This window comes from Ischnura elegans, chromosome 10, assembly GCF_921293095.1.
Source record: "Ischnura elegans chromosome 10, ioIscEleg1.1, whole genome shotgun sequence".
NCBI lineage: Eukaryota > Metazoa > Arthropoda > Insecta > Odonata > Coenagrionidae > Ischnura > Ischnura elegans.
This window is the reverse complement of record NC_060255.1, coordinates 53,575,902-53,603,228: the sequence shown is the minus strand read 5'-3', so window position 1 is coordinate 53,603,228 and position 27,327 is coordinate 53,575,902. Positions and strand designations below refer to the sequence as shown.

The 27,327-nt window shown below is 36.3% G+C and overlaps 1 protein-coding gene across 2 annotated transcripts in view; it reads right to left on the bottom strand.

The window, feature by feature from the left end:
- LOC124166963 overlaps window positions 1-27,327 on the bottom strand; it is a 610,523-nt gene that overhangs the window by 67,367 nt on the left and 515,829 nt on the right. For both annotated transcript variants that reach the window (XM_046544703.1, XM_046544704.1), the window contains exon 9: window positions 23,771-23,984. In XM_046544703.1, the coding sequence (XP_046400659.1) occupies window positions 23,771-23,984 (214 nt within the window). The remainder of the gene's footprint in view (window positions 1-23,770; window positions 23,985-27,327) is intronic.

The following is a 27,327-nucleotide window of genomic DNA, read 5'->3' as shown; positions in this document are numbered from 1 at the left end:
AGTATACTCACACATGAAAACCACATTGAGTGTACAATTCGACATTCCAGAGCAGGAAATAGTTCTCTCAATCCTTTAGGGAATAAATGTTAGAAATTTATTCCCCGGAGATTCGTAATAATGGCATCAGAATAGGATTTTCTCCCTCACGAGATACAGATAGGACGTGTCTTTCGTGGCGTGGATGCAAGCAGAAAGGATGTATAGAAATCACGAAGGATAATACCACGGGAAGTTTTGATATTATCTTCACTTCCTGACACACCATTTCGTTCCCTTTTCCTCGCGATACTTTTCGGGCCTAGCTTTAAAGGTGTTTGCCTCGGAAAAACTCAATCACAGGGTTCCCTAAACCTATCCTCTCTTTTCCCACGGTATCTGCGAGTAACCTGACATCCAATCTCGTGGATTGGATGAGACGACAACGTTTGGGCACTTCCCCTTGAGGATATTTCTTTCGCACACACATAGATAGACTCGCCAGCCAGCCAGCCAGCAAGCCGCGCTATCGCCACAGTTGTTGGTGGCGGCGCTAGCGTCGGCACGGGGGCTAAGGGAGGATGGAAAGAAAAAAAGAGCAAGTTTTGGCAGATAAGAGGCGAGAGAGGAACCTTAGGGAGGAGAGAAATCCCTGGGATGCTACCTCTCTCTCTCTCTTTGGCCAAAGCCGAGATGACAGAGGTTGTCGTTCTTTGAGTGAGACAACAGGCGGCGATGAGTGGGAAACGGGGAGTGGGTTTAGAGAGAAGAGAATGGAAAACTGGAGGGTGTGGGGATGAGCCGGGAGAAAAATAGGGTTTTCAAAGACCTAGGAAAGGGTGAACACTAGTACTACAGGTATTACTCCTCTAACTTATGAACAGGGTACGCTCCGGCGACTTAAGTCTTTTAAGACGGAAATAACTCATATAGATCCCTTGTACTCTTCGTCAGTGCTGTCACTGTCTTTCAATGCTCTTTATTTCCATCCGAATTAACACTTACCATACTAATCCTTAGTATTGCAGATCTGTACCCCAGTACTGGCCATTTTAAATATTTTTGTGCTTGTTCTTAACAAAAAACCTTTGACCATACTTATACGTACGTAATCTATTCACAACTTAGAACTAATCGTATCAGCCTCCTATCCACATCCATTGAATGGGTAGAATGCTAAATTGTTCTTTTTCCTCTTTGTCTATCTCACTTCCTCCAAGCCCATAAATGATATTTATTTCCATCCGAATCAACACCGTGCTAACCCTTAATATTGTACACTACCCCAGTGCTGGCTATTTTCAATATTTTTGTGCTATTTACCAACAAAAAAATCTTTGATCCGAAGAATATGTTTGGTATCCTTTTGAATAGTACATTTCGCTTTAATATTTCTCATTTCTTTATTTAGAGGTTATTACCACTTTGTTCAAAAACGGAAAACTAAGAATTTTTCAAAAAAAGTAGGGCGTAATATTATGTCCGTAGCAAAAGTCGGAGGATTTCACGTGGAGCAACATTACGACCTCATTAGTTCAAGTGACAAAAATTGAAATAAATACTCTCTGTTTTCCACGTTTAAAAATTTTTTGAGGACCTAGACTTCAATGCTGACTAGTTCAACTAAAAGTGGCACAAAATCGTTTTCGTCAGATATTCTCCGGAGTCACAGCCGGGTAGAAATTACTATACGAGAATCGGTTCTCCTAATAGGATGAAGTTTTCCTCATGCTAAAATTTTCCTTGTTATTCTAAAATATATTTACGGAGATAAAATCTCTCTCATCTGGAGTATGTTATGACTAATGGCAAAAGTTTTAAGTATATATTCTTCCCTGTACACGGCTCATGGCAGGTTCTTCAGAAGAAATTATGTGCGGCTTATATACAAAATGCATAAAGCTTTTATAATCGAAAAATGGTTTGATCAATGAAACATTTCCATGGGAAACGAGACTTTGATAGCATCACATGCACACAAGCATCACCTTGAAGTTGATGTAGCAATTTTGAAACCTACGTCGTAATTAATTATATAATCGTGGATTGTAAGTATCTATTTCAATATGGAAAAATCTCACTCCATCAGGCTTGAATCTTCCGATTGCTTTGTAGGTACTTTTCTGTGGCGAGTGAAGTCGATTAGCTCTGGGAATTACACGCAGTCTCTACGCTAGATTCTTACCTCTAAATAAACTTTTATAATTAAAATTTTATTAAACTATGTTGAAGAATGCTTGTATTCCACTGTGCAGGTAAAATCACTGCTGAGAATAATATGGTTATCGGAACACGTTGCCAAAACATGCGGCCGATTGCTGAGGCATTTTAAATAAGAAATTTCGAAGATTTTTCAAAACTTATTTTTATGCATAAATTTTGTCTTGACTCAGGACGTTCGTAAGTCGTATGGTCATAAATCGGTACGTACATGTACTGTACTATCGCATTGATATTGCTCAATGTATCTACTCAATCAGTATTTATGATTAAAATCTTTGAAAGAATTTGTAGTTATCCCTTACGTGCAAAATTCTTTCCAAAGGAAAAGTTAATGCTCAAATTTAATGCCCGTGGGATGGCAAAAGCGGCATACTTTCACGAAGTCACGCGAAATTACACGCGCAGTGAAAACACTTTACAGGACTTAAATAATTTAAATTGACCGGGATTTGAAAAACCACTATGCACAAAGACTAAACTAACCATCCTTCATCGTTAGTGCGATTATGCAAATCGGTTGGTCTCGTGGAACTTGTACTTCTACGTGTTGGACAGGTCAGGTTGTACGTCTTTTTGGGGTTCCACGAAGTAATAAATTTCGTAATGAAAGTTTGGCGGCTTAAATTTTAAGATAGAGGTTAAGATACATCAAATTTGTACAGAATTACTGGTAGTTGTTAAGAAAGTCACGGCTTTTGCAGCCATGCGAGAGGGAGCAAAGGAAAATAAAACTTATTACACGCTAAAAATTAGGACGAGTAACCATTTACCTATAGAAGAACGTCAATATACTATGAAGAGATCTGTCAATGTCTGTACTAATGATACTTACTGAAAAGGAACTTATTATTATTTTGAAATTTAAAATGTATGCACCAGGAATAAATTCGTTATAATATAAATTATATATTGATCTGATGCTTATCGGACGCAAAACTGGCACCAAGTATAGCCGTAATAAAAATTTTATTCAATCATTAAAAATAATTTCTAGAGTGACCGCAACCCCGAAAATAGAAGAATCTCAGAAGAAACAATCTACAAAAACAAGTACAAATAAATGAAATTAATAAGTATACTTATGCATTGTATTGAATTAAGCACGTAGTTCCACAAAAAAGCCAAGCCTCGAGTACACCTTGTAAAAGATATGAACCTGAATCTTGTTCTATTTCTTATTATTTTTCTACATTTTCTCTACTTCAATTACAATTTCTATTCTGCGTATTCAAAATGAGGTCTGATCAAGAAGTGGTTAAGTCCTCGGGCGTAATCTTTACACATAGCAAAAACAGTATTATTAAAAAATCCAGAACTTGACTCTACCTTGATTCCTCACTCTACTTCAGGGTTTGCATCTCAGATTGAAGCTTAGTTAAGAGTTCGTATTTTAAAATGAAAACTCAATTCAACAAAATTCAACTACCGTAAATGTCGTAAAATTTTCGAAGCAATGTATTTACCATAACCTTTTTTTTCAATCATGGTCTCCTGCTCATCAAAAACTAACATTTCTGGAGTACGATATCACTCATGGTAGCTATTGATACGCCGGCATTGATTGATGCCATATTACACTGCATAACTCAGGGGCTCTACAATTTTAGTACTCGCCGGAAAATGTCAAGATCTTTCTGACGTTTTTTTTAGTTCAAGTGCACGAGCGTAGACAATACCCAGTTCTCTTTTTTCCTTATCTTTTGCACCTCTATGATCCATTCTACCATCTTTGCATAAAACTTCAACAGTCTCCTTCCTGTTTTGCTTTCGGATGTCTAATATTACACAAAATCTCCTTTGTCAGAATAAGTGGTTGTTCATGAGTATCTCATGTTTGTCAATCATCACATAAAGAAATCACTATATATGTGATTATTGGTGCAATTAAAATCAGAAAAATGCGTTATAACTGTTATTATCATTGGAATTAGTTATTTTTACGAGAGATTTCGTTTTTAGAATATGAGACGTTGTAGCTCCGCACCGAGTTTAAATCCAACTTTCCCAAGCTTCCATATCATTGCCAAAATAATCAAATTGTCCTCCTTGAAGCCAGCGCGCTCTCTCGAGTGTCTCCTGGCTTACCCAAAATAAACAACTTTCTCCGCTCTGTGTGTCCCCCTCCAGCTATACATGACCTAAGGTGGAGACCCACATGAAGTCGTCCTTTGTGGAGGTAACCTTCATGAAGGGTAGGTTGTGGAGAGACAGGGACCGTTTTGTGTCAGAGGAAGGACAAGCGGGCTAAAGAGTGGTCATGGGAAGAGAAAGAGCTGTTGAATTCTGGGAGAACAAGGAATGGGCGTGCGCGAGTTTGTATTCGGTGTCCCCACGTAAAACTCTGAGTTGCACACCCTTTATCCCGGGATGAACCATTCACGGGCCTGCTGAGCTTCTTTCCCATTTTCCCCAAATTATCGCACGTTCTCTCTATTGTACCTATCCCATCCACTCTCTTATCCCATTCTAAATGCCAACCTTATCTCCCAGCTGAGCCTCCAGGAAAAAATAAAAAAATAAAAAGAGAAAATGTATCAAAATATCTGGATATTTTTTTTCAATTATTCACCAAGTTTTCATCTGCATCATAATGAGTTTTTGATACATAATTCAGCTTTAAAGCGGCGGAAGAGGTGACCTTTTCATATAAAAGATTAACTCCACAATTGCAAATTGAGAGAGAAAGGGAAGAAGAAGTATTTTTTTCCTCCTCTGTTTTCATTCGTTTGAAATAATCATCATCATTTCGTTTTCCGCGGTCGCTGGCCGAAACGACTTTCTCTCCCAGGAAGAATGAAAGAGACAGAATTTTTTTTTCCACACAACTAATACTCAAATAAAAGTTTGTGTGTTTCAAAAAGGGGAAAAATTAGCCCAACCTGACTTATTATATCCCTAGGGCAAGATATTATCAAATTTATAAAGAGAGAGTATAAAAGAGACGAATATTTATACCATGCGTTTTAATTATTGACTCCGAAAAACATGTTCCTTAATACTGGTAAGTTCTTTCGCAAAAGTAATATTACAGAGGATGACAAAAAGGGCAAAATGTTAACACAATAACAAAGCTATAGCCCACGTGACGTTATTAAAAATGCAAAGCAGCGAGTACCAAAATATGACTGATTTATTGCAGGTTTTCCATAGATACGGTGATTGATGATGGAGTCAGCTCGTGTAATTAATTCGGGCTAATTAAGAAAATTTTCAATGTAATGACGCATTAAAAACCTAGTAAAATGCAATTTATCGAAAGAGATATTTGGTCATTCGTGATAAATTCGTTTCAATTTTTGACAGGTAAACAAAATTTACGTTGACAACAATATCAGAAGAATCACAACTCAATTCCATAGTTACACTCGAAACCATTCCATACCTCGGATCCGATAAAATGTTTGCGTAAAGGGTTTCATCATTTCTTCCACGTATGTTCTAGCATATTTCTTGCTGGGAGTACAGACAAAAACAATTTATCCAATTAAAAGATTAAATAAATTAATCATCCTTAGAAATGGTAAAAAAAATACTTCAAATTATATGGTTCATTACTACATTTCGATTCGCATCGCAATAAGTTTCGTAATGATATCCAGTCTCACTAACTCATAAAGTATTTTGCAAGTTCGAGACGTGAGATCTCTCGGAACGTTTTCATTTTCTTTTCTACAGGAATACAGGATACATACATAAAATTTCAAGAGCTCTACACACTTATTGTTCAAGCAAGTTAACGAGAGTGAGAGAAATTTTGAAAATTTCAATGTGAGGTATTCATAATTTTAAAACCGCAGCTATCTCTCAGGTCACACGTAATCGGTTTAGAGTTTCACAACTAAACGTGGAAGATGGATGATATCAATGGTGTGAGGTGATCTGTTGTTGAACATAATGATTCAAATGCAGTACTAAAGAATATAGTATAAATACTCTCACAACCCGAAAACATGAGTGCCGGGAGATGACGTAAGAATGACCCAACTAGTTATACATGAAAATAATAAAAGGGACCTCATTATTTACGTATCTCATTTAGAGGATAATGGCTGGAAATAGGGCTTACTTTGCTAATATTAAGCTCCTGAAGTCAACTCTTCTATCTAAGGAGATGAAATTCAAGATCTATAAGACGCTTATCAGACCGGTCGTGACATATGGAGCAGAAACGTGGAGCATCTCCGCTGGAAACAAGCAAGCTCTGCGGATATTTGAACGAAAGGTTTTGCGAAAGATATATGGTCCCGTGACAGATGGGGCAACTTGGAGGATAAGAACAAACAAGAAAATAGAAAATATTATCCGAGGCGAAGACATAGTGAGGTTTGTGAAGACCCAACGGCTAGCTTGGCTAGGTCATGTAAAAAGAATGAGTGAAGAAAGGATGCCTGAGAAGATTCTACATGGAAATATGGATGGAAAGAGAAAAAGAGGAAGACCGAGGAAAAGATGGATGCAGGATGTGGAAGAAGACATAAAGGCTATGAGGATTGTCAGATGGTGGGAGAAAGTGCAGAACAGGAGAGAATGGACAGGCGTCTTGAGGGAGGCCAAAGCCCATACCGGGCTGTAGTGCCAAGGAAGTAAGTAGTAAGTATTTAGAGGATACATGCATTTTAATCGTTTTATTGAAAATGCGTATTGAGGTAATAAAAATAAATGAAATTATGACGGATAAAATCATAGTCAATGTGATAGGAAAAGTGTTTAATCAGTTAACTATTTGGATTTCCTCAAATCAGAAATAAATAACATATAGCTTCATGAGAGATTCCTGGGGTAGTTCCCGATGATGTGATCGATCGATTTCGTTGCTTAAAATCCTATGTTTATTATCATTCCTTGAATTCACGAGGATCGGCATGCACTTGGTAGTGAATGCCAATATCAGCTGTTGAGACGTCGGTATCGATCAATGCCATGTTCCGCTGCATAACTCGAGGGCTCTAGAACCTGAGTACTCGCCGGAATATGTCAAGATCTTTCCGTGGTATTTTTAGTTCTAGTGCACGAGTATACGCAATATCCAGTTCTTATCTTTTTTTCCTTATCTTCTGCACCTCTGTTATCCATTCTATCATCTTTACATAAAACTTCTAAAGTCACTTTTCTGTTTTGCTTCCGGAAGTCTAAGATAGCACAAAATTTCTTTCACGGTTAAAAACGGGTTGTTTACGAATATTTTACCTTTGTAATACACAGTACCAAGGAATAGTCTTCCATGTCATTATTGGTACAGTTAAAACTACGACAACTGCATACAACTGTTATTATCCTGCAATTGGTTGCTTTTGGGGGTGTCAATACTCTTTTAGGCAATTTCAAAAACATTATGACCTGTAGATATTATGATCATAATTGGCACTAAAACCTTCTTAATGTTCTGATAAAGTTGAACTAAATGGTAATCAATGATATTTTTCAGCGTCAAACGCTTCATTATCACTATCAAAACAAAAAACTCATTTTTTCTAAAATATATATATTATCAAGCCTCTGGTCCCATTTTATTGTTAGGTGTTGAACAGTAGATGATGATTTTTTTCACTAGAATCTCAAAGTGATAGCTGTGTTAGAAAAATTTATAAATACGCTTGCTTGCTAAATAAGTGAGGGATCTTTTCCATAAATTTTAATGTTCTAAATTATGTTATAAATAAAATTCTAATTTCCATAAATTTTAATGGATTCAACGAATTTTAGGAACTGTAACCCTGATAGACCGATACCTTTCAACGAATTGAACAAATTTCAAAAGAAAGTATCGAAAAGCTTTGCTGCAAAAACAGATTATAGCATCTTACAGGAGCAAATGAATCTCTAATGCATGTTTTTCAACATCTAATTAGCCAGAAAACATGAAATTTAGACAAAATATATTGGCATATTTCCCGGGACTGAGGAGGTTAAAGTAGAGGGATCACATCTCCCTTAAAATGCTTCTGATAGAATGCGATAATTGTTTGATAACAGAATGTTGTTAAAAATAAAAGGCTAAAGCTTATGTGATACCCTATGATATTAATGTGAAATGATGAGCCTAAAATTTTCACAAAGATTAAAGAATGCGCAAACACGAAGAGTGTTTTAGTATCTCAACATATCTTTAGACTAGGTCATCTTGGCAATTCGTGACTTGAGATTTTCTTCCTGCTTTGAAATCGAGTATTTATTAAATTAAGAATGAATGCCGACTAAGAAATCTTAATTTTCTTGAAGACTAGGCCTGCAGCTGTGAGTTGGGCAATGTTAGTAGATGAAACTTAGGAAACTAATTTCAAAGAAAAGACACGAAGGCAAGTTACATCTACGAGTAAGGCAATTTTATATCATTAGGAGGTGCAGTCACCTGCGTTAAATCCATAAAGGAAACTTAATTGAGCATTTTAGCAAAAGAAAGATGACTAGTTCAACTAAAAGTGGCACAAAATCGTTTTCGTCAGATATTCTCCGGAGTCACAGCCGGGTAGAAATTACTATACGAGAATCGGTTCTCCTAATAGGATGAATTTTTCCTCAAGCTAAAATTTTCCTTGTTATTCTAAAATATATTTTCGGAGGTTAAATCTGTTTCATTTGGAGTATGTTATGACTAATGGCAAAATTTTAAGTATATATTCTTCCCTGTACACGGCTCATGGCAGGTTATTCAGAAGAAATTATGTACGGCTTATATACAAAATGCATAAAGCTTTTATGCTCGAAAAATGGTTTGATTAATGAAACATTTCCATGGGAAACGAGGCTTTGATAGATTCACATGCGTAGAAGTCTATCAAATATTTGATCAATGAAAAGCACACGACGATCGATGGTGAATTAAAGGGAATGTCGCCGGATTTTTAACAAAGAGTTTAACTTCTAAAAATAAAATGTTCTAAAGCATTGGAGGACGTGAATTCCAAAGCAGTAAAAATCCATTCAGCAAAATTTTAAAGCTGACTACTTTGCCAGCAATGCATCTCCAAAGCTATCAAAGCCATTTCTTAGAGCTTACCTTATTAATAGATACGCTAATCTATGTACTATTGGTTCATAGAAAAAAAACCACGTAACATTCTTGGTAGCCCCATAACCTTAAAAGGAAGTATAACAGGAACTAAATGTTTACACATTTTTGTAGCTCTCAGTTCTTGGAACAAGGTATTAACTTAAAAGAGATTCATCATCTGGAGTTATTTTAAGCGCGAAATAGATAATTGAATCAATATATTCCAAATCAGCGTAAGTACATGGAAAAAGTTTTGAGATCAACCTCTTCTTATGTACATCTTCAAATCTATTACTCTTCTAATTTTTCGTTTGTATGGATATGTGATTCTAAGGATTTAGGATAATTATTGGAATAATTCATGTAGCAGATTTAGTAGTTCCACGGACAAAAGGGGTTGTGAAAATCATGGCTTAAGTCAATGGGATAATGAGGAAATATTTACTTTGTAACACGAAAATGCAGGGAATTAGTAGATTTTAACCCTTATGAATGAGTCGACACGACGTTTACCCATCACTTCTGAAAAAAATGTAGTTGGAACTCTTACTTTTGACTGATTGTGCAACGAATATTACAAAAGAGTATCCTGAAGTCGGCCTCTAAAAGTGTCACCAACCGCGCAATTATATGTATTTTCAAAAGTCTCCACTCGTCTCACAGGCGGACAAATTGATCCGTATTTCACGGAGAAACTAAGGTATCATTAGGAGCGTAAACGGAAATTATGCACACGATGATGTTATCTATAAAACTGATTAATATACAGAACTATTCCTCGCAATGACAAATGTTATATCGCAAAATATTAGATATAACTGTATGTTGTACCATAACTTGCGATGAGTGCAATGCGAACACATTGCGGACATGTTTTCAACCGATTTCAGTGCGACCGAGGTGTAACAGAAATCGACATGGAATGAAATTGGGGCTCCTCTTTGCAGACCCCTTGGATTTTGTTCTTATTTGCCATTATTAGATTTTCTCCTCACCAAACTGACTAAAAAAAATGGAATTATCAGTTAGACGGACTTAATGTGCACGAGTACATGAAAATAAACCACCGACTTCGAATTCCAAACGCAGTTGCTTTAATAGCCACGAGGAATAAATCTGATTTGCAGAATCCAAACTAACTTATCTTAACATGATTACCAGTTGATAGCAACTCAAAAGTCACAAAATGTTCCCTTATTCCTATAATACCTGTTCCTAGAATCCACATTACTCTACAATCAGCAGAATAAATTATGAGCCTTATACAACAAAGCATTAATGAAAACAAAAAAAAAATAACTGGACGAAAACACTGAACGCATTTTAAATGAAAAAGCTGCTGTTACTCTATATTTCGGTTCTATTTTAAGTTTGAACAATATGGATTTGCAGAAAACCGTTTTGCGATGAGTTTGGCTGTTAGTTTTAATAGAATAACTGATTTTATAGCAGGTTCAAACATTGAAAATAATGTAAACAATCATGTCTACGCTTTTGGTCAAAGCATATTGTGCCGCAGTCACAATGGTTACATAATGATCCAGCTTCAGGCGTATTTATTCGGGAAGAATTATTTCGTGTGTTACTATGAAAAAGTTTTGTTGTCCTTTTTTATTAGATTCACCATCTTAAATGTTACACCAAAGGCTTGGTTCGTATGGATGAAAATAGAACTTACCGTTGTTTCAATCACAATCGTGAGAATTTCAAGCATTATTTAGGACGGCTCTGTATATTACCCCTAGCCACCTTACAATTTTCATTTTTATTTTGGTATTTGAAACATGGTATATTGAAATGCTAAAACAATTAACCATATGACCGCTGATATCTGTGTAGTAAAGGTATTGACTTAAAACAAAGAAATCCGCGATTGATCATGCAGTAATTGAGCACGCAAAATATATAGCTATCCTAAAAGAGGTTTATCCGCGGTTTCAGGATAGGGACAACGAGGGGGATAGTTGCAGGGCCTGGAGGGTAACCTACCAGCAATAGGGCTTACGGCGGTAGTGAAGGCTCATGAAAAACAACATATGGAAAAATTTTCAAGATCAACCTATTTTTATGTACATCTTCCAAGCTATTAAAGCCATTGATTTTCCGTATCTATAGACATGCAATTCTATGAACCGGAAAGAATCATAGGAATAATCCAAGTTATAGCTTTAGCAGTCCCAAAAACATTCACCACGTTAATCTAGTACAAAAGTTTTCAGATTAACCTCTTTTTTGTACATCTTCAAAACTATTTAAGGCATTTCATAAAATCGTAGTAATTTTATTACGATTATAATCTTTTAGTAATTGTATATTAACCATTTTATCTACTGTAAATTGGATACGCTATAGACCACCCTAGCCTCTCTCTCGATCCGCGACTGAAGTGGTCGAAGTCATGCCTAGGAAGCGCATCATAAGATAAATCCATAGAAATATTTAAAAGAATATGACAACGAAAAATGCGAAAATCCACAAGAATTTGGCTGTCAAAAAAAATTGCACAACCCCTCCGAGATAGGTTTGACGAGCATAATATAATAAAGGTTCATTACAAGGAAATGGCGGCCGCAATTTGCAGCACCATTCTTAACTCTAACCCCATTCCCCCGTTTTTTTTAAAATAAAGCCAATAAAAATTACGAGATATAAACCCTGTGACGCGCCAATATTTTCTCGAGGAATCACCCCAGTGGGAGACTGATTTGGCATTCAGGATTGGGGACCGAAAAAAAAGAACGAAGAAAAAAAAGAAAGAGAAATTACTCCGAGGAGGAAGGACAAATCCGATATCCCCACCACAAACGTCCTAATTTCGGCCTGGGCGCCGAAGCGAAGCCTCAACTTGCCTACATCCTAACCTCCACACACTCCAAACAATTCCCCTTCCCCTACCATTGCCCCGAGGCGATTGTCATTTGGTTGACTGCGCCCTCAAGCGGTAGCACAGCGGAACTAAATTGCGCGTATGATGGTGGCGGAGGCACTTGGGGAGGGCTGCAAGCGAGGATAGTACAGACTGTGGGTACCGTGGCGAAGCGTTGCACATGAGATGGAACCAGTGCACTACAGAGGTAGGACAATGTGTGACAGATAACGATGATTGTTGGTGTAGGTGATTCACAAAATTAAGTCGTTAGAAAGGCGAAAGAAAGAAGAAGTGGGCCGTGAAGAAGATATTTACCAATCACTAACAGATAATTCTATCGGTCCAACATTTCAAAGCTAAACGTTGATGCACACATATGACATGTGAACATTTTAATTGCCTGAGGAATTGATGAATTCATAAGCTGTCGCTTTATGCGTGAATTATAGGAACTGTCTAACTTCAGGGTCGAAGAAGTAGGCTCTGAAGAATATATTCACCAATCACTTACGGATTTATATTAGTCCAAAATTTCACGACTAAACGTTCATGCACACATATGGCACATTAAATTCTCATTGCCTGTAGAATTAACTGATTCATATTTAAAATATCGTGATCATAATAAAATGATTATTTTCAACTCTCAACCACCAGAATAGTCTTTTGGCAATGTTATCGATTTTTGGGTGAAATATAGGAGCTGAATGAAATTCAGAAGCAAAGAAGTTGGCTGTTAGGAAGATATTTACGAATCACTCACGGATTTCTATCAGTTAAACTTTTGAAGACTAAACTTTGCCGTACACACATGACCCGAGATGTGATGAGCAATTGTATTTCTTTCAAGGAGTAATGCTTTCAATCTAAATTTGTGGTATCCATCTTGTTAACACACCTTTATTTTTTCATTTCCCCTGTCATTTATGAATACGATAACCTCGAACCTCACGTGGGGAACACATATAAAGAATATTTGCGGCATAGCCCCAAAGAAATTAGGATTCGTCAAGCGTATTGTGGGAAGATTTTCGGATGAGAAAGTAAAAGAAAGGTGCTATTTCGCTCTCGTCCGACCGCACCTTGAATATGCAGCGAGCGTATGGGATCCGGCGCTGAAAGACTTAATCCGCGAACTGAATAAAATACAAAGGAAGGCTGCGCGTTTCGTCAAAAACGGATACGGGCGTACATACAGTGTTACCCAGATGTTAAGCGAATTAGGCTGGGAGCCATTAGAGACTCGGAGGCTGCGCGCTAGGCTTAGATTGTTTGAACAATTAAGAATGGATATCTTTAAGAGCGACACAGAGAGCATAATATTAGAGCCACACTGTATTTCCAGGTCCGATAGAAACGATAAATTAAGAGAGATGTTTTGCCGAACGGATAGATATGGGAATTCGTTTTTCCCCCGAACTATAAAGGACTTTAATAAACGCTAGTCCCAACCTCGTTAGAGCACTTCATTTTTTTTCTAGGTGTAAACGGCTGGTGTCCTAACACCCCCTGCCACACGCCTTTTAGGCGGCTCGCGTGGTATTATGTAGATGTAGATGTAGAATTCAAATTCAAAGTATCGTAATCATAATAAAATAATTATTTATAACTCCCTACCACTAGAATTTTCTTCTGCAATCGCCAAACGTCAATGTTTTGTGCGTGAATCAAAAGAACTGAATAGACTTCAAGGGTGGATATTGATCGTTGTTTGGGGGTGTAAATCAATTTCTCAGGTGCCTTGGTGGTATACAATACCTTCCAGCGATTATCCGTCTGAGCTCTTATATGCGTAGTCAAGTTTCTTTTATATATTTATTATTTATTTTTGAAAACTGTTTTTTCTAATGCGATTGCAAAAATTTCTTTCGAGAAGTGCCTTCGTTGAATGATATTTGTCAATTTTTCCAGAAATTAAGATGGGGCAGCCATATTCCATATGAATCTACCGCTGATGAACTTGAAATGAAAAATTAAATGTAACATGGGCTATTATGCAAAGATAACTGAATAAACTCGAGGGAAATATAAAGATAAATTTTTTTGGGGAAAGACTGAGAGACAAGAGATTCCATCTCTCATCTTACACCTGTCATCCTATCATAAAAACATGAAATTATTTCATTTCCCGGCAAATAAGGTTTGCTCTAAAGGGGTATTAAAATTTGCGAACTCTATGGACACTTGCAACAATTATTGTTGGTGGCTGCATAACACAATTGTCGCAAACACAAAATAATATTTTTGGGGTTGATAAAACAGCCCTCCAACAAATCAATATCGCAAAGCGAAAAAAATATATGTTTTTACAAACGCTATAGAAACAATATATTCTGTTTTATGTAGAGGAAGTAACAGATAGGGCCGGTTGTATAGTATCTGGTTAGCGATAACTAAAACATTGTATTGAGATTTATATTAAAATTGAGACTTACAGAAAAACAAATTAGATCAGAATAACTTTTGGATAATCATTACACTTTGAATGGGGAAAGTTTTTATCTTCCGATTTCATACACCAAAAAGTTTTAGTTATAAAACTGACCCATGGAGTCTTTTGCTGTATAATATATGTCATATTACGTTCCAATGATATAAATGTATATACTTAAATTCTCTCCTGCAAATAAAATTACGTAAGAATACATTTTTAATACAGATAGCGCTACTAATTAAATGGGAATTGAAGGTAGAGGGAAAAGGAAAATTCGCTTCAAAATTGTTTTAAGAGTAGCTAGAATAAATTTTCACCCTGGAAATATTTCTTTCATGACATTGAAAGCAACATAAAAGGATAAATAACGAAAATTTGGGTAATAGAGCTACTAGAAAATTTGAGTAATAGATAACGGTAGGAAAATTGTACTACGACAAAGGGTGCTTTGAACGTCAGAATTATATTGGAAACCCCAGTGCACTGCAACGAGGCTTCTACCAATTGGACATTGGGATAGCTTGCGGCAATAAACACGTAAAAAATGATTCGATATAATTCTTCAAAGTGTGTGTTCAAGTCAAAGCATTACAGTGAGAGCAATATCAGTATCAATCTTCAAGCTTATAATTTTTACTCACATATTTTGATCCCATCAACGAAGAGCCTGATTAAGTAGAGTCACTACATAAACGAATGACATTATTAGTGGAATGAAAGACAGTCACAGAGGAAATGAAATACATTTAATGTCTCTTGTAGATGCTGCATAGGAGAGTACAATAATCTTTGGCCTATGAAATATCATCCGGCGAGAATAGGGAATAAAATGAACATAGAAGAAAATATAGCATTCTTGAGAGCGGAGTTGCTATCAAATGTGTTTAATTTTATTTAAAGATATAATCTATTTGTGAAATATATTTATGACCCTTTGCTCAGGGGCACAGCAAGGAATTAAGGCTAAGGGGGCTTTAACGGGGGTCAGGGGTATGTAGTATCCACCAGGGTAAGCAGGAGGTGCGGGGGCTCTCCCCTAGAAAATGTTTAAGATAAATGGTGAGTTTTACGGCCTTCTGAGGGATATTATATTCTTACCCTCTTCTATAAGTAATATAAAAATAATTAAGTAAAATTAATTTAACTTAAAAATTTGTCTGAGCTCTGGGAGAGAGAGGGTTATCCCACAAAACCCCCCTCACTGCGCCACCGCTTTTGTTATCAGCTGTAATCACAGATTTATACTCCATTAAATATTCAGCTTCTTCAAATTTTACCTAGAATTACAAACCACAACAAATATACACCACGTTGAGAGTTAATGCGATTCAAACTTACATACCCGAAAAAGAATAAACGTAATAAATAACGAAAAGTGTATTAAAAACAGGTTTATGATATTACAATCAACATAAATTCTACATCATTTTTAGACTCAAAGACTACAAGGAAAACTATTCCTTCCAGAGTCGAAGAATAAAGCAAAGCACATAGTCAGAGACCATGCTCATGTTCTCCCACTCGAAATACGCAAGCAAACTGAATACGTTTAATATTATATTACTAGTTGAAAGCATCATAAAAAAGTCCAATCGTATCATAGCCACTTTATGAATACACGAATTTGTAAGATTAAATTTACACTGAATATCAAAGAACGATGCTATCTGGGATTGACGGTGAGAACGAATGTAATTTAGCGCGATGGCTTGGCTAAGCTAGCTCATTCAATTAAGTCACTATCACTCAACGTTTGAATTCCTTCCCCTTGATTTCATCAAGTACTTTCTTGGATATTTTCTGGTATTGGAAAACCTGAGTTCCATCTAACTTTTATTACGAAACCTTTGATTAAAGTAATGGATCACAGAAATTTTATGACAATAATTGACTATTTATTGAAAAGAGACACATTTCACTTTTATCGGGCCTTATTTGAAACTGAACATGCTAATGGCAATTTTGAATACTCACTTCCGGGAGAGTATGTCACGATTGAATGAAATGAATTGAAGTGATTAAAATTATTACACAAAAATATTTTAAGTATTTGCTAATTTATTTTCCCGGAAAACTCGTCACTAGAATCAAACAGTCATTTAAACATCATTTATGTATCATCATTACAGACACTCAATCATACATATTTCCACGTAGAGTATTTAAATACTTTAATTAAAATAAATAAAAGCATGATACGCGTGCATATAAAATAGCTTGGCTTAATAAACTATGCGTAGACACATTTCAGCAATGAATTTCTGCACATACGAGTTGATTTTAATGTTGCTCACTAGCTCTTTCCATTTTTCCCTTTGTCAGCCCCAATATTTCATCAATAGAATTGAAAAATGTCAAAGAAAAAATGTATTCCTCTCACTCAGGCCTGGCTTACTGGGGATTTAAAGATAACAATAACTATGCAACTAACATATTTCTGTCAACACACTCTAGACTGATAATAACCATATAGGGACGTAAGGTCATCTATTCACTTGTTTTCGTACGCTTTAAGTAAATGAAGTTCCAAATTTTGGGGAAATAATTGCAACAAAATTTCCTTTTGTAGGATATATGTAAAAATTATAATATTTTGATTGAATGTTTTATAAAATCACAACATTTTAAGATAAAAATTTTTCCATTATGGCTACTATGCGTTTCAAAACTGTCCATTAAAAGTAAGGAACCAGACCGCGACCATGGCGTTACGGAAATCAATGAAATAGAGCTCTATATCAACAGAAACCCCAATATCTCAAGTAATAGGTTTACTATCAGTAGTGAGATTAATTTTCTAGGAAATTAAGGTAGAATGTTGGTCTCCTGAGATAACCATCTGTAATAAAAAACACACACATAAGTGTTAAGCCATTTATTTTCATAGTTTCATATCGTCGAAGTTGAAGAAGCTCCTACCATTACATAAATAAAATTTTAATAAAAAATTCAATGAAATTATTACTTTTTGCGATAACAATCAAGACCAATTCTTCATCCGGTGGAAAATGTTCCCATTTTAGTTCCCTCGAAGTAGCTAATGCTACTAATCGCGCTCCCAGTTGATATTATCGTCGCAGGGCGAGTTGCGCCTGGGCGCAGCATTGTCAATCAACAGTAATTGCTTCAAGTTTGCTATTTCATGGCCCCCATGACTTAATGTGCCCAAGTGGGTATTCTATTCTGTACTCTCGGTAACCTGTGTGCACTACATTTGCCCATTTTAATGAAAGATAATTTGTGGTAGCATCACAAAGCAAAATCTGGAGAAAATGGAGAATGAAAATGGAGAGTGGAGAGAGGACCTGGTTGGAATTTTTTTTCATTATCGTATCTCATGCAGTTTGAGCTTCACTGGGAAGAGCATAAAAGGATCAGCTATGTACGCCTGCCTCTCATCAGAATGAACAAAGTCTTTAATCTAGATGCTGGGAGCACGTAGGACTCCTCACGAGTCCACTCGCAGATAGCCCTTACGCGTTTCAAAAGTGTCCACCAGGATTCAGGATCCAGACCGCGACCATGACGTTGCGTTGATCAATGAAATAGAGCCCTGTATCAACAGAAACCTCTTTCATTAGCGTGATTTTAGGTTGACCATCATTAGCGAGATTAATTTTCTAGTTAATGAAGATAGAGCGTTTTTCTCCTGAGAATTTTTGCGGCATAAATACTTCGAAAGAAGGTAATTTTGACGTTTGTCCATTAATTATTTATGGTTACTCATAGCTTTCAAAGCAGTGCAACATAAAAACTTCGAAAGACGGTAATTTTGACGTTTGTCCATTAAGTATTTATGGTTACTTATGGCTTTCAAAATAGTGCAGAAAAATTAAGCAATAAAATTTTATACCTCTCTTGAGTCGTCGCTTCAATTTAGACGACAAACATTACCTTCTCCATGCTCAGTTGACGTAAATATTCAATTTAGACATCTTGAAAAGGCAAATAAGTTATCAAAAGTAATTTCCGAGTCTCCTAAGTCCTATAGAGCTTAGGATAATTTATAATTTTAATGAATGTTTTACTTTATAGACTTTAAATTAAAGAAATCCACCATGAGCATAAAAAACATCTGATGCACAGTTCTTTTATTCGTCAATATAGTAAATTAGTATATTTTTATTAGTCTCCTATTTTCATCTACTAATTCCGACGGTAATGCTTCTCATCATTGCCCAAAATTAAGGATGGGTAAGGATTAATTTCTGCTCTATGATACTTGTAAAAGGAAATATATACAAGCTGCTTTCAATGGCAATATTGCATAAGTAATATTTTCAAAACATCTAAAACACACTCTTTAGTCAGTAGCAGTCGTAGGTCAGCGGAAACAACTTTTGCTGGATTTAATGATTTTAGATAGCATTGGCAATTGATAGAATGGTTCACGCACTGATCGCTGAAATGAAGTATCCCGGATTGCATTGTAAATTAATCAGAAAACGATTTCGGGCCTCCAAAATAAAGTCAGGTTAACCAGCAAACATCCATCTTACTTATTACGACAAATTAATGTTTCTTCAGATGAAGGTGCATGTTTAAGATGGATATAAATTTTTGGATTCTAATTTGTGCGAGTTTAAATCTATTTCAATCTTATTAAAGGATTGAATAACAGGCGTTTTGTTTTCTAGGGTGAAACTAGGGGCTACGTTAGGCATAAATGTATTTCTTAATGAGCTACTCACGCTGAAAGCTTGATCGATTTCCCACAATTTTCTAAAACACTGGTTGACGATAGGAAATTCCTTTTTAAAGTAATCAAAAGTAAGGTTGAGAAGGTAGCAATAAAATCTAATATTGATATCAGCATTAAGTTTTAAGGAAATGCAACTATTGTGCTTATGGACGTAATTTCAATAAGGAAGTTCAGCGTTTTTACTGCATTGAGAGTAGAGTAGCGACTCAACGATGACTAGAATTTGAAAAAAGACGCATTACTGGCTAAAGAGAGTATATCCAGGATTAGTTCCATACGTCCGCTCATATTTCATAGATTTTTTTCCACGGAGATACTTCAGCAGGATAATTGAGTATCTATATGGACACTAAAAACTCCAAGCAAGGCGAGCTAATAACATCCTATTTTCACAGCAGTCTTTGCTAGCCATGAGAACAAAAATGAAATAATATCAGAAATGATTCCGTTCTATCCACGAAAAACTCCTAATCAGACCGACACACAATATTAAAAAAACGTATTTCAGGAGTTATTTATACAAAGCAATAGCGGAAGAAGATTATTTCTTATACGACCTGAAAAATTTCCTTCGTTTACCGTTGTACTTTGATAGACAAGATCAAGAGTTGAAAATAAAGGACTCGAAAATAGAGGGATTAAAACTGCCATTCTTTCCTCGTTCCGTGAGAGATAGCAAAGGTGTTTCGCTTAAAAAAATTTAACGGCATTACTAGGTACGACGGGAATATATTTTTAATTTTTCCATTGTTATAACTTGAATGGATTTGCTATAGGAATAGGAAACGCTGACGAGTTCACCCTTTGAGAGTATTTTTTGTTACTATGTATTATATTTTTATTACTGTGATATGAATGTGAGGACTGTATTACATGCTGCATACTGGTTATTAGCCACCCCCTATCCCCAAAATGTGGTTTGAAGAGTTTATGTTGATGTGGATGTTAAAAAGTAGAGAATAAATTTGCAAGGAGAGATACAGATTTTCGTTTTTTAATTAATTATGATACCAAAGGAGTTGGGAATAGAAAGAACGCGTATGTGTTCGTAAAATGAAAATATATGGATCAAATCAAAGGAGAAATAATATTTTTCTTAGATACGTGCTTAGAGTATTCATCATTTTATTCGGCAATAATACATATTGATGCCTATTTTAATCAAGGAAGGAGTATTTAAAGATAAGAATTGATTTTAATGAACAAAATCCCATCTGCGACATTAAATGAATCTACTTTATATGCAATTAATATTTATTTAAGGCATTCTTCTGGCCACAGTAGGTTTGCAGTGGTTTTTCGATTCAACCAGCCTGTCTCTTGCGTCCCTGCCCAAATTAAACTTCCCTCTTCAATTCCACTAACTACCCTTTCATTCTATCTGTATTACCTATTATCTTCCTTCCACTTCCCAGCTTACATAAAATTAGTCCCTTTTACACGGTGTAATCCTTTGGGTAATGACTCCAAAAAGCATCTATCTCCTCGGTATCTCTGATATGTAAACCTGAGATGGCTTAAAATAGAGAATAGATGCCTACTTCATAAGGCAAAATTCATGTACAAGTCAATAACGACAGAACTTCCTACATATTTACACCAAAATGCACAATATCACACTAAATAAAAATGAGTCCAACACTCCGTATGGAAGAAATTTATGCACCACAGCAGTGGCGTAACTATGGGAGGGGGGGGCGAGGGAATAGATCCCCTCCCAAAGCCTCAGAGAAATAAAAAACGTATTTAAAATTATTGTCTAGTTTATATATTTCATGACTGCATCTGCTTAAAGCCTAATTTTCATTGGTGAAATAATGTAAAATGGATATCAAGGCACGTCATTTTTCAAAAATTTTCTCCGTTTTCTGGGGGGGGGGGGTCACCACCCCAGGCTATCCCATCCCCCCCATAGCATATTCCTAGTAACGCCACTGTACCTCAATATCGAACATCTGTCTACGCTAGGTCTTTCCATATCACCTGTCGCGAAGCTTGGAATCACTTATCTGACGTCGAAAGCCTATCGAAAAAGAAATACCATGAAATATTAATAAAAGTGAAAAAAATTTTAAGTGAACTAAATTCTAAGCTACACTGCAAAAAACCAGATAATTGTGTCGCATGTTTTGATACTGATGTATCATTAAAATCTTCTTATTATGAGTAATAATTGTTGCCTCTAAGGTATGTAATAATCATAAATGTTCCAAAGAGACACACTTGTATCGGAATAATACATTTTATATCTATATTTTATTTTCTATCTCATCTGGAAGCATCCTCTCCTCCACTTCATTGTCCCTCTTCGTATTTGTGCACTTCATCTTCTATTTCCTCGGCCTCAATCACATCTAGAACACCTTCAGTCTTTTTTCTCGTAAGTAAGATGTTCATTTCCCCAAAGTCTAAGCTTCATCATCGTTAAGCGCTGAACCCTAGACCAGTCTTTTCACTGATCAAAGGGTTTTAATTTATCCAAAAATGGTGATTAGAATCCGCAAGAGGAGAAAAACAATATCATCATATATTTTCGGCCATGAAAGATGAATTTTGGTAAAATGGTTCAGTAACCGATGCCTGCTGTAAGCTCTGACCTCCAGTATAAATTTTAACTGCTTCGTGTTCCTTTTTTTCAATAATTATAGTGGTTTAAAAGTTAAGGTTGCAAGGTAATGGACCCAATGAATTTTCCTATGATGAATATATCCTTCTGGTAACAACATGAAAAGTCGTGGCATAACTTAACATTCTTATATTAACTTATGAGTCGTTGGCATAACTTACATCAACCTTTTATTTCGTGCATAGATTGGGAGAACAAAATTCTAATTCAGGCTTAACATCTCTATCCATTTATAAAATTAATTTTTTTTTGCCTACACCGACGTCATATTCAATAAAAAATAAAGAGATAGCGCATAGGATACCCTTGCATAGGATAATAGCATAGCATAGGTAGGTACTAATGCCCTTCCTATATCTTCTTGAAAAAAGTCAAACCCAAGCATAGTTGGTGAATATCACGCCATCTAATGGACGAAATCGGCTAATATGTCCCTCAGGGACAGATGTCATGTTCGGTAACTCAATGGAGAGAAATCATCTACAATATCCCTTAGGCTAAGTCCCTGCCACAGATGTCTCCCAAGCAGAACCATAAACAAAGCTAACTCTGACCAATATTCCACGAGATAAAAATCTCTATACAGGAAAGGCCTCACGGCCAAACGACAATTCCTGCACGTAATCTTGAAAGCCATTTAATGAGATGCCAAGCAAGAGAGTGGTTATGCGAGGCACATCGAGGAGAGCGCATCTTTCGGATGGGATAAGGTCGCCTGTCTAAAGCCAGTCCCTTCCCAATCCCCTCCCTAGAACGATGAGCCGAGATAATGCAGCTGCCGTGGGGGGGGGGGGGGGAAAGGATCTTACCTCCTCGAAAGACGAGGAGCTCTTCTGGGAAACCCGTGGAGTGCCGGCAGAAGAGGAACGCAAACACGGGTTTCGTTGATGTTTGCAAAATACGTTTGAGTTTCGTTCAATTCAATTCGATTCCCACTTCGGTGTGCGACGCGTGGGGAAGGAAAAAGTTCTCGTACCTCCCACTACCAGAGTTTCACGGAATTCAAACGGCAAACATTGCTATAAGTTTCCTTCCTTCCCCACCACGCGCGATTCGCGGGAGGCTCTTGGCTCAATTTTCAAAACTCTTAAAATGCATTTCCATCACCGTTGGGAGTCGCAGTTGAAAATGGTGCATTCATATTTATTGCCACTAAACGGATAGTACGCGATTCGAGGCATCGTGTTTGATATTCCATACAGTTTTATGAATAGCCTCGCTTTGTTTTTGCGCTTCTAAGTTTCTGCTGTCTCCCCTTCCAAATTAAGGGAGATTTCATTTGTCTGTCCATCTCGAATAAAACGTCAATGGAAAATTGAGCAACTTCAGTGGCGTACTTAAAAGAGTAGGATCAATGTATTTTATGCATTTTTAATAACAAGACACCCATAAGGACGTTCATTCCTGATATGTTTTTATACATCCAATGAAATTAACATAGACGTTTGCAGCTCTCTACGTTATATTTTGGCAATATTCTCTGCCTTCAAAACTGTAAGAGAGAAAAATCTAATGATTCAAGCAAAACGAAATTTCGATGTTCACGTTAAAAGGTGGTGATGTTCAAAATGAAGAGGCTGATATAATTATTTTTCTCCCGGCAATTACGTGCTTAGGATTTTTTTTGGCACTGCAATCCCTCGAAACGATCAAATCAGTTTTACATGTATAATAGAAAGGATTAATGGTGTATGTAAATGAGATATTGTTTATATATAAATATATAGACGATAAACAAGAAGAATTGATTGAGGCCAAGAAATAAATTTTGGGGAACGATATTTTTAGGCAGAAGGGGGAGGTTTTAATATCCAGTGAATTGGTGAAAAAATATTATATTCTTACCTTCCGACGCTAATAATCATATTTTCCCAGGAAATGCGCTTAAGCTAAGGGAAAACACTTTAGGGGCAGAAAATCAACTATATTTCTAAGTGTCCACTTACCGACTACCGTGAGAAGAACGTAGAATATCCGAGGGGGATGAGAAGACACTTGGCACTCGTAGTGGCCCTGGTCTCTTTGATTGGCGAATTTGATCTGGAGCTTCCAGTCGTTGGGATGCTGATAGTTGAGCGAATACCTCGAGTCGCTGCTGTAGGTGTGTAGGCCGAAGGTGAGCAAGTGAATATTATCTCCCTTCCGCCTCACCCAGGACACCTACCGGAAGAAGGAATAAGTTCAATGAATATATAACCTATAAATATAATGTTACCATATAAATACATAATACAGAGGGAGGAGAAAAATTATGTCTCGTATATTTAACCCCTGATAGCTGATGCCATTAGGAACCAAATTCACTGGTGATGTTTAATTCAAAAACGCACAATTTTGAAGCTACAGAAACTTTAAGCCAAGTACCTACTTTGATTGACCACGTGGTTGCTGTTGCCTAATGTTCTATACCATGGGTTCCCAAACTTTTTTGTACCACGCCCCCCCCCCCCCACTACACATATCAGCTTTCCATTTTGCAATACCCTATTTCCACGGTGCCGTACATACCAACCCCTACTTGTACAAGTACTTGTACTCGTACAAGTATGTTCCTACTTGATACGGTGAGTAGGTAGATTTTTTTGTTCACTGTTGAATGCGGTAACGCAGAATGGAAAGATTCAATAATTGTACGTATGATGAAAATTAAAACAAGTATTACATGAAAAACTGACTGACCGTTGCGTCTAACAGTAACTGCTATGGAGGGGGACGGTTTTGAGAACCTTGAAATCTTGTGTGTTTTGTAGTTTTAAAAACTGTAACCTTGGGTGTCATGCCCCCCCTGGACTTTCTCCACGCCCCCGTAGGGGGGCGCGCCCCCCAGTTTGGGAACCCCTGTTCTATACAAAGGGAAAGGCAAATGCAGGTGAAGCTTTCGTAGTCATGTGTTGTCCAGAGCGTGGTCTGACCCCGGCCAAGGCAAATAGTTATTCCTATGTGACATACACCAACGGATGAAGTTCGCCATGAAAAAATATTTGACTTAGGCGGGATTCGAACCCGAATCTCCCGATTGCCGGTCAGGTGTGCTAGCCACATACACCACCAAGCCATTTTCTCAGAACGAACTTCGGGATAGGTTTTACCGAACAAGATTTTGACGTCACAAGTCCACACTGTGGCACTTGGGGCGAGGGTCGTGCTTACTAAGCCACTGTCGTGGTGATAACCCCTATTTTGCCGCTGGTCTGCGAAGACGAATTTCATAGCACTGCAGGAACAAGCGACTTTGTACGCAGTCACGCGCACGGGTGCAAAGTTTAATGCACCAATGGATGAAGTTCGTCATGAAAAAATATATGACTTAGCCGGGATTCGAACTCGGATCTCATTTTCGCCCACTTTGCTCGAAATTTACCATTCACAATATAAACAGAACATCAAATAGCAAAAATAATAATGCATAGGCAAAAAAAAGAATGCATTATGAGTAGCTTCCGTTCGCTGTATGCCGCGCACTTTTTCAGCCAAATTGTTACAGATTCTGAGGCCATAAGGGGAGAGTGTAAATATTGAAATGTGAGCGATTTTTAGCTGTTTCCCATGTAATAAATGTATAAAACAGATCACCCGATGGGTTTAACTGGATGTTGTGGACAATAAGATTCGTTAATATATAATTTATTAGATTGAAAAACATATTTATATCAAATTTAAAATTCACGAAGAAGGATATTTACTAGAATTTAAATAAAATCCATTAATGAGTATTTCGCTTAATTTTTTTAAATTTCGAATATTTAATTTGAGGGACTCAATAGTAACCTCAGCTTTTAGCGACTGTGCAACCACTTTTCGCAATGGACTTGCAAATATGAGGAGAACTAGTGAAGGTAAACAAGGACAACAAGGAAAGCTAGGAGGACTAGGAAAGAAAAATAGCAATTTTAGCCAAAGCAAATAAGGAATAAAAAAATAGATTATCGGAAACTATAAATGAGCAAACCATTCTTACGCACAGTATAGCCTCTCATTTTCATTATTTATTACGACGTAATATTTATATTTCATGTTATTTTATCATCTGATATCTCTTTCCGTTTAATATTCCATGATTTCCAAGTTAATAGGGTAGTAATCACATAACGAAAGTGACAAACTATTATTATACTAAGCTTCAACGATGTTATATTGTTGTTATTTTAAACCATGTTTTTTGGATAGAAAAATGAAAATTTGCATTCATTAAAAAATCGGTAAACATCATGCGTCTTGAGTAATGTGCTGAAAAGGTCAACTTTCCCGCGCACACTAATCTAAAGGCGCGGGAGTGGTGTAATTAAAAGTTCAGGGCGAGATGAGTTTGCTTAGTCTATGTACTCACGGTGCATTCGACGAAAAATAAATATCCTCAAATATTCCCGGCACTTAAAAGGATGCCAAGTAATTTGCTGGTGACCAAGGAGCCGTTTGTCAAAAAATACTGGTCTATTTCCAGTGGAATGGAGTTCCTCAAATTGGTAGGTTAATTCAAAAATTAAAGTGCCACGCGCATTAAGGGCATAACATTCGTAGAAGTGCTATGTTTTTAATTATATGTATCTAACAAAGAAATATATTTCCCATTTAAAGAAGGGAATAAATGCATAATTTGGGGAGGATGCCATAAATAGATGTTTCTTTGTAAATAGATTGAAAACATTTTAAAGAGATAAATGAAAACAGTAAATCAAACGCAGCCTGCCTCGACTCAAGTAATCAAATATTTTACTTTAATATTAGACTATTCAAACTTTCGTACCTCTGAACGATACGCCATTCGCCATATACTCGTGAAGTCATAATATTGTTTCTAGTTTTCTTTCATTTAAAATTTCATTAATTTCAAAAAGAACTTGTAATACATCACTAGAGTTAAATGAAAAGTATGTAATATTCCTACATCATTAAAATTTATATCTTTATGCGAAAAAATGAAAGGAGTTATTTTGTACATAGCAAAAGTCATTTATTTGATCGATTATCGGAGAATAAATATATTTTTTGGATTACGAGATAATAGAATTTGTATTAACTATTGACAAATAAACCAATATAGCCAATTCTAATTAAAGCTCGGTTTATTTAGCTCGGAGTTTTTATCATAAACCTATTATATTGATCAAAAGACCAGTGCTAAGTTGATATTAATCCATTTCTCAGTTTTAACGTTAAGACTAAAACCTGTATATTATTTTCCAAAAATAATAACCTAAATATAATTTTTGATGATAATTTTTTGACTACTCCTATTAACCGAATATACATCCTATATTTCTGTTTATCTCTCTCTAATGGCAATATGTTTTCAAGGAAAAGACTCATGTTATTGACCGCACATTAATATTGTTATTATTTTTGGATTTTTCAACTCTTTTATTAGAATCACATAGAGAAGCGAAGTTATTTTTTAATCCTCGTTTCAAATTAAGTTTCCTACCTCTAGTGATCTAAAACTACAATAAAAACTTTATGATCCTATTAAAACATAATCTATTCTCCAGATATAAGACATAAACGA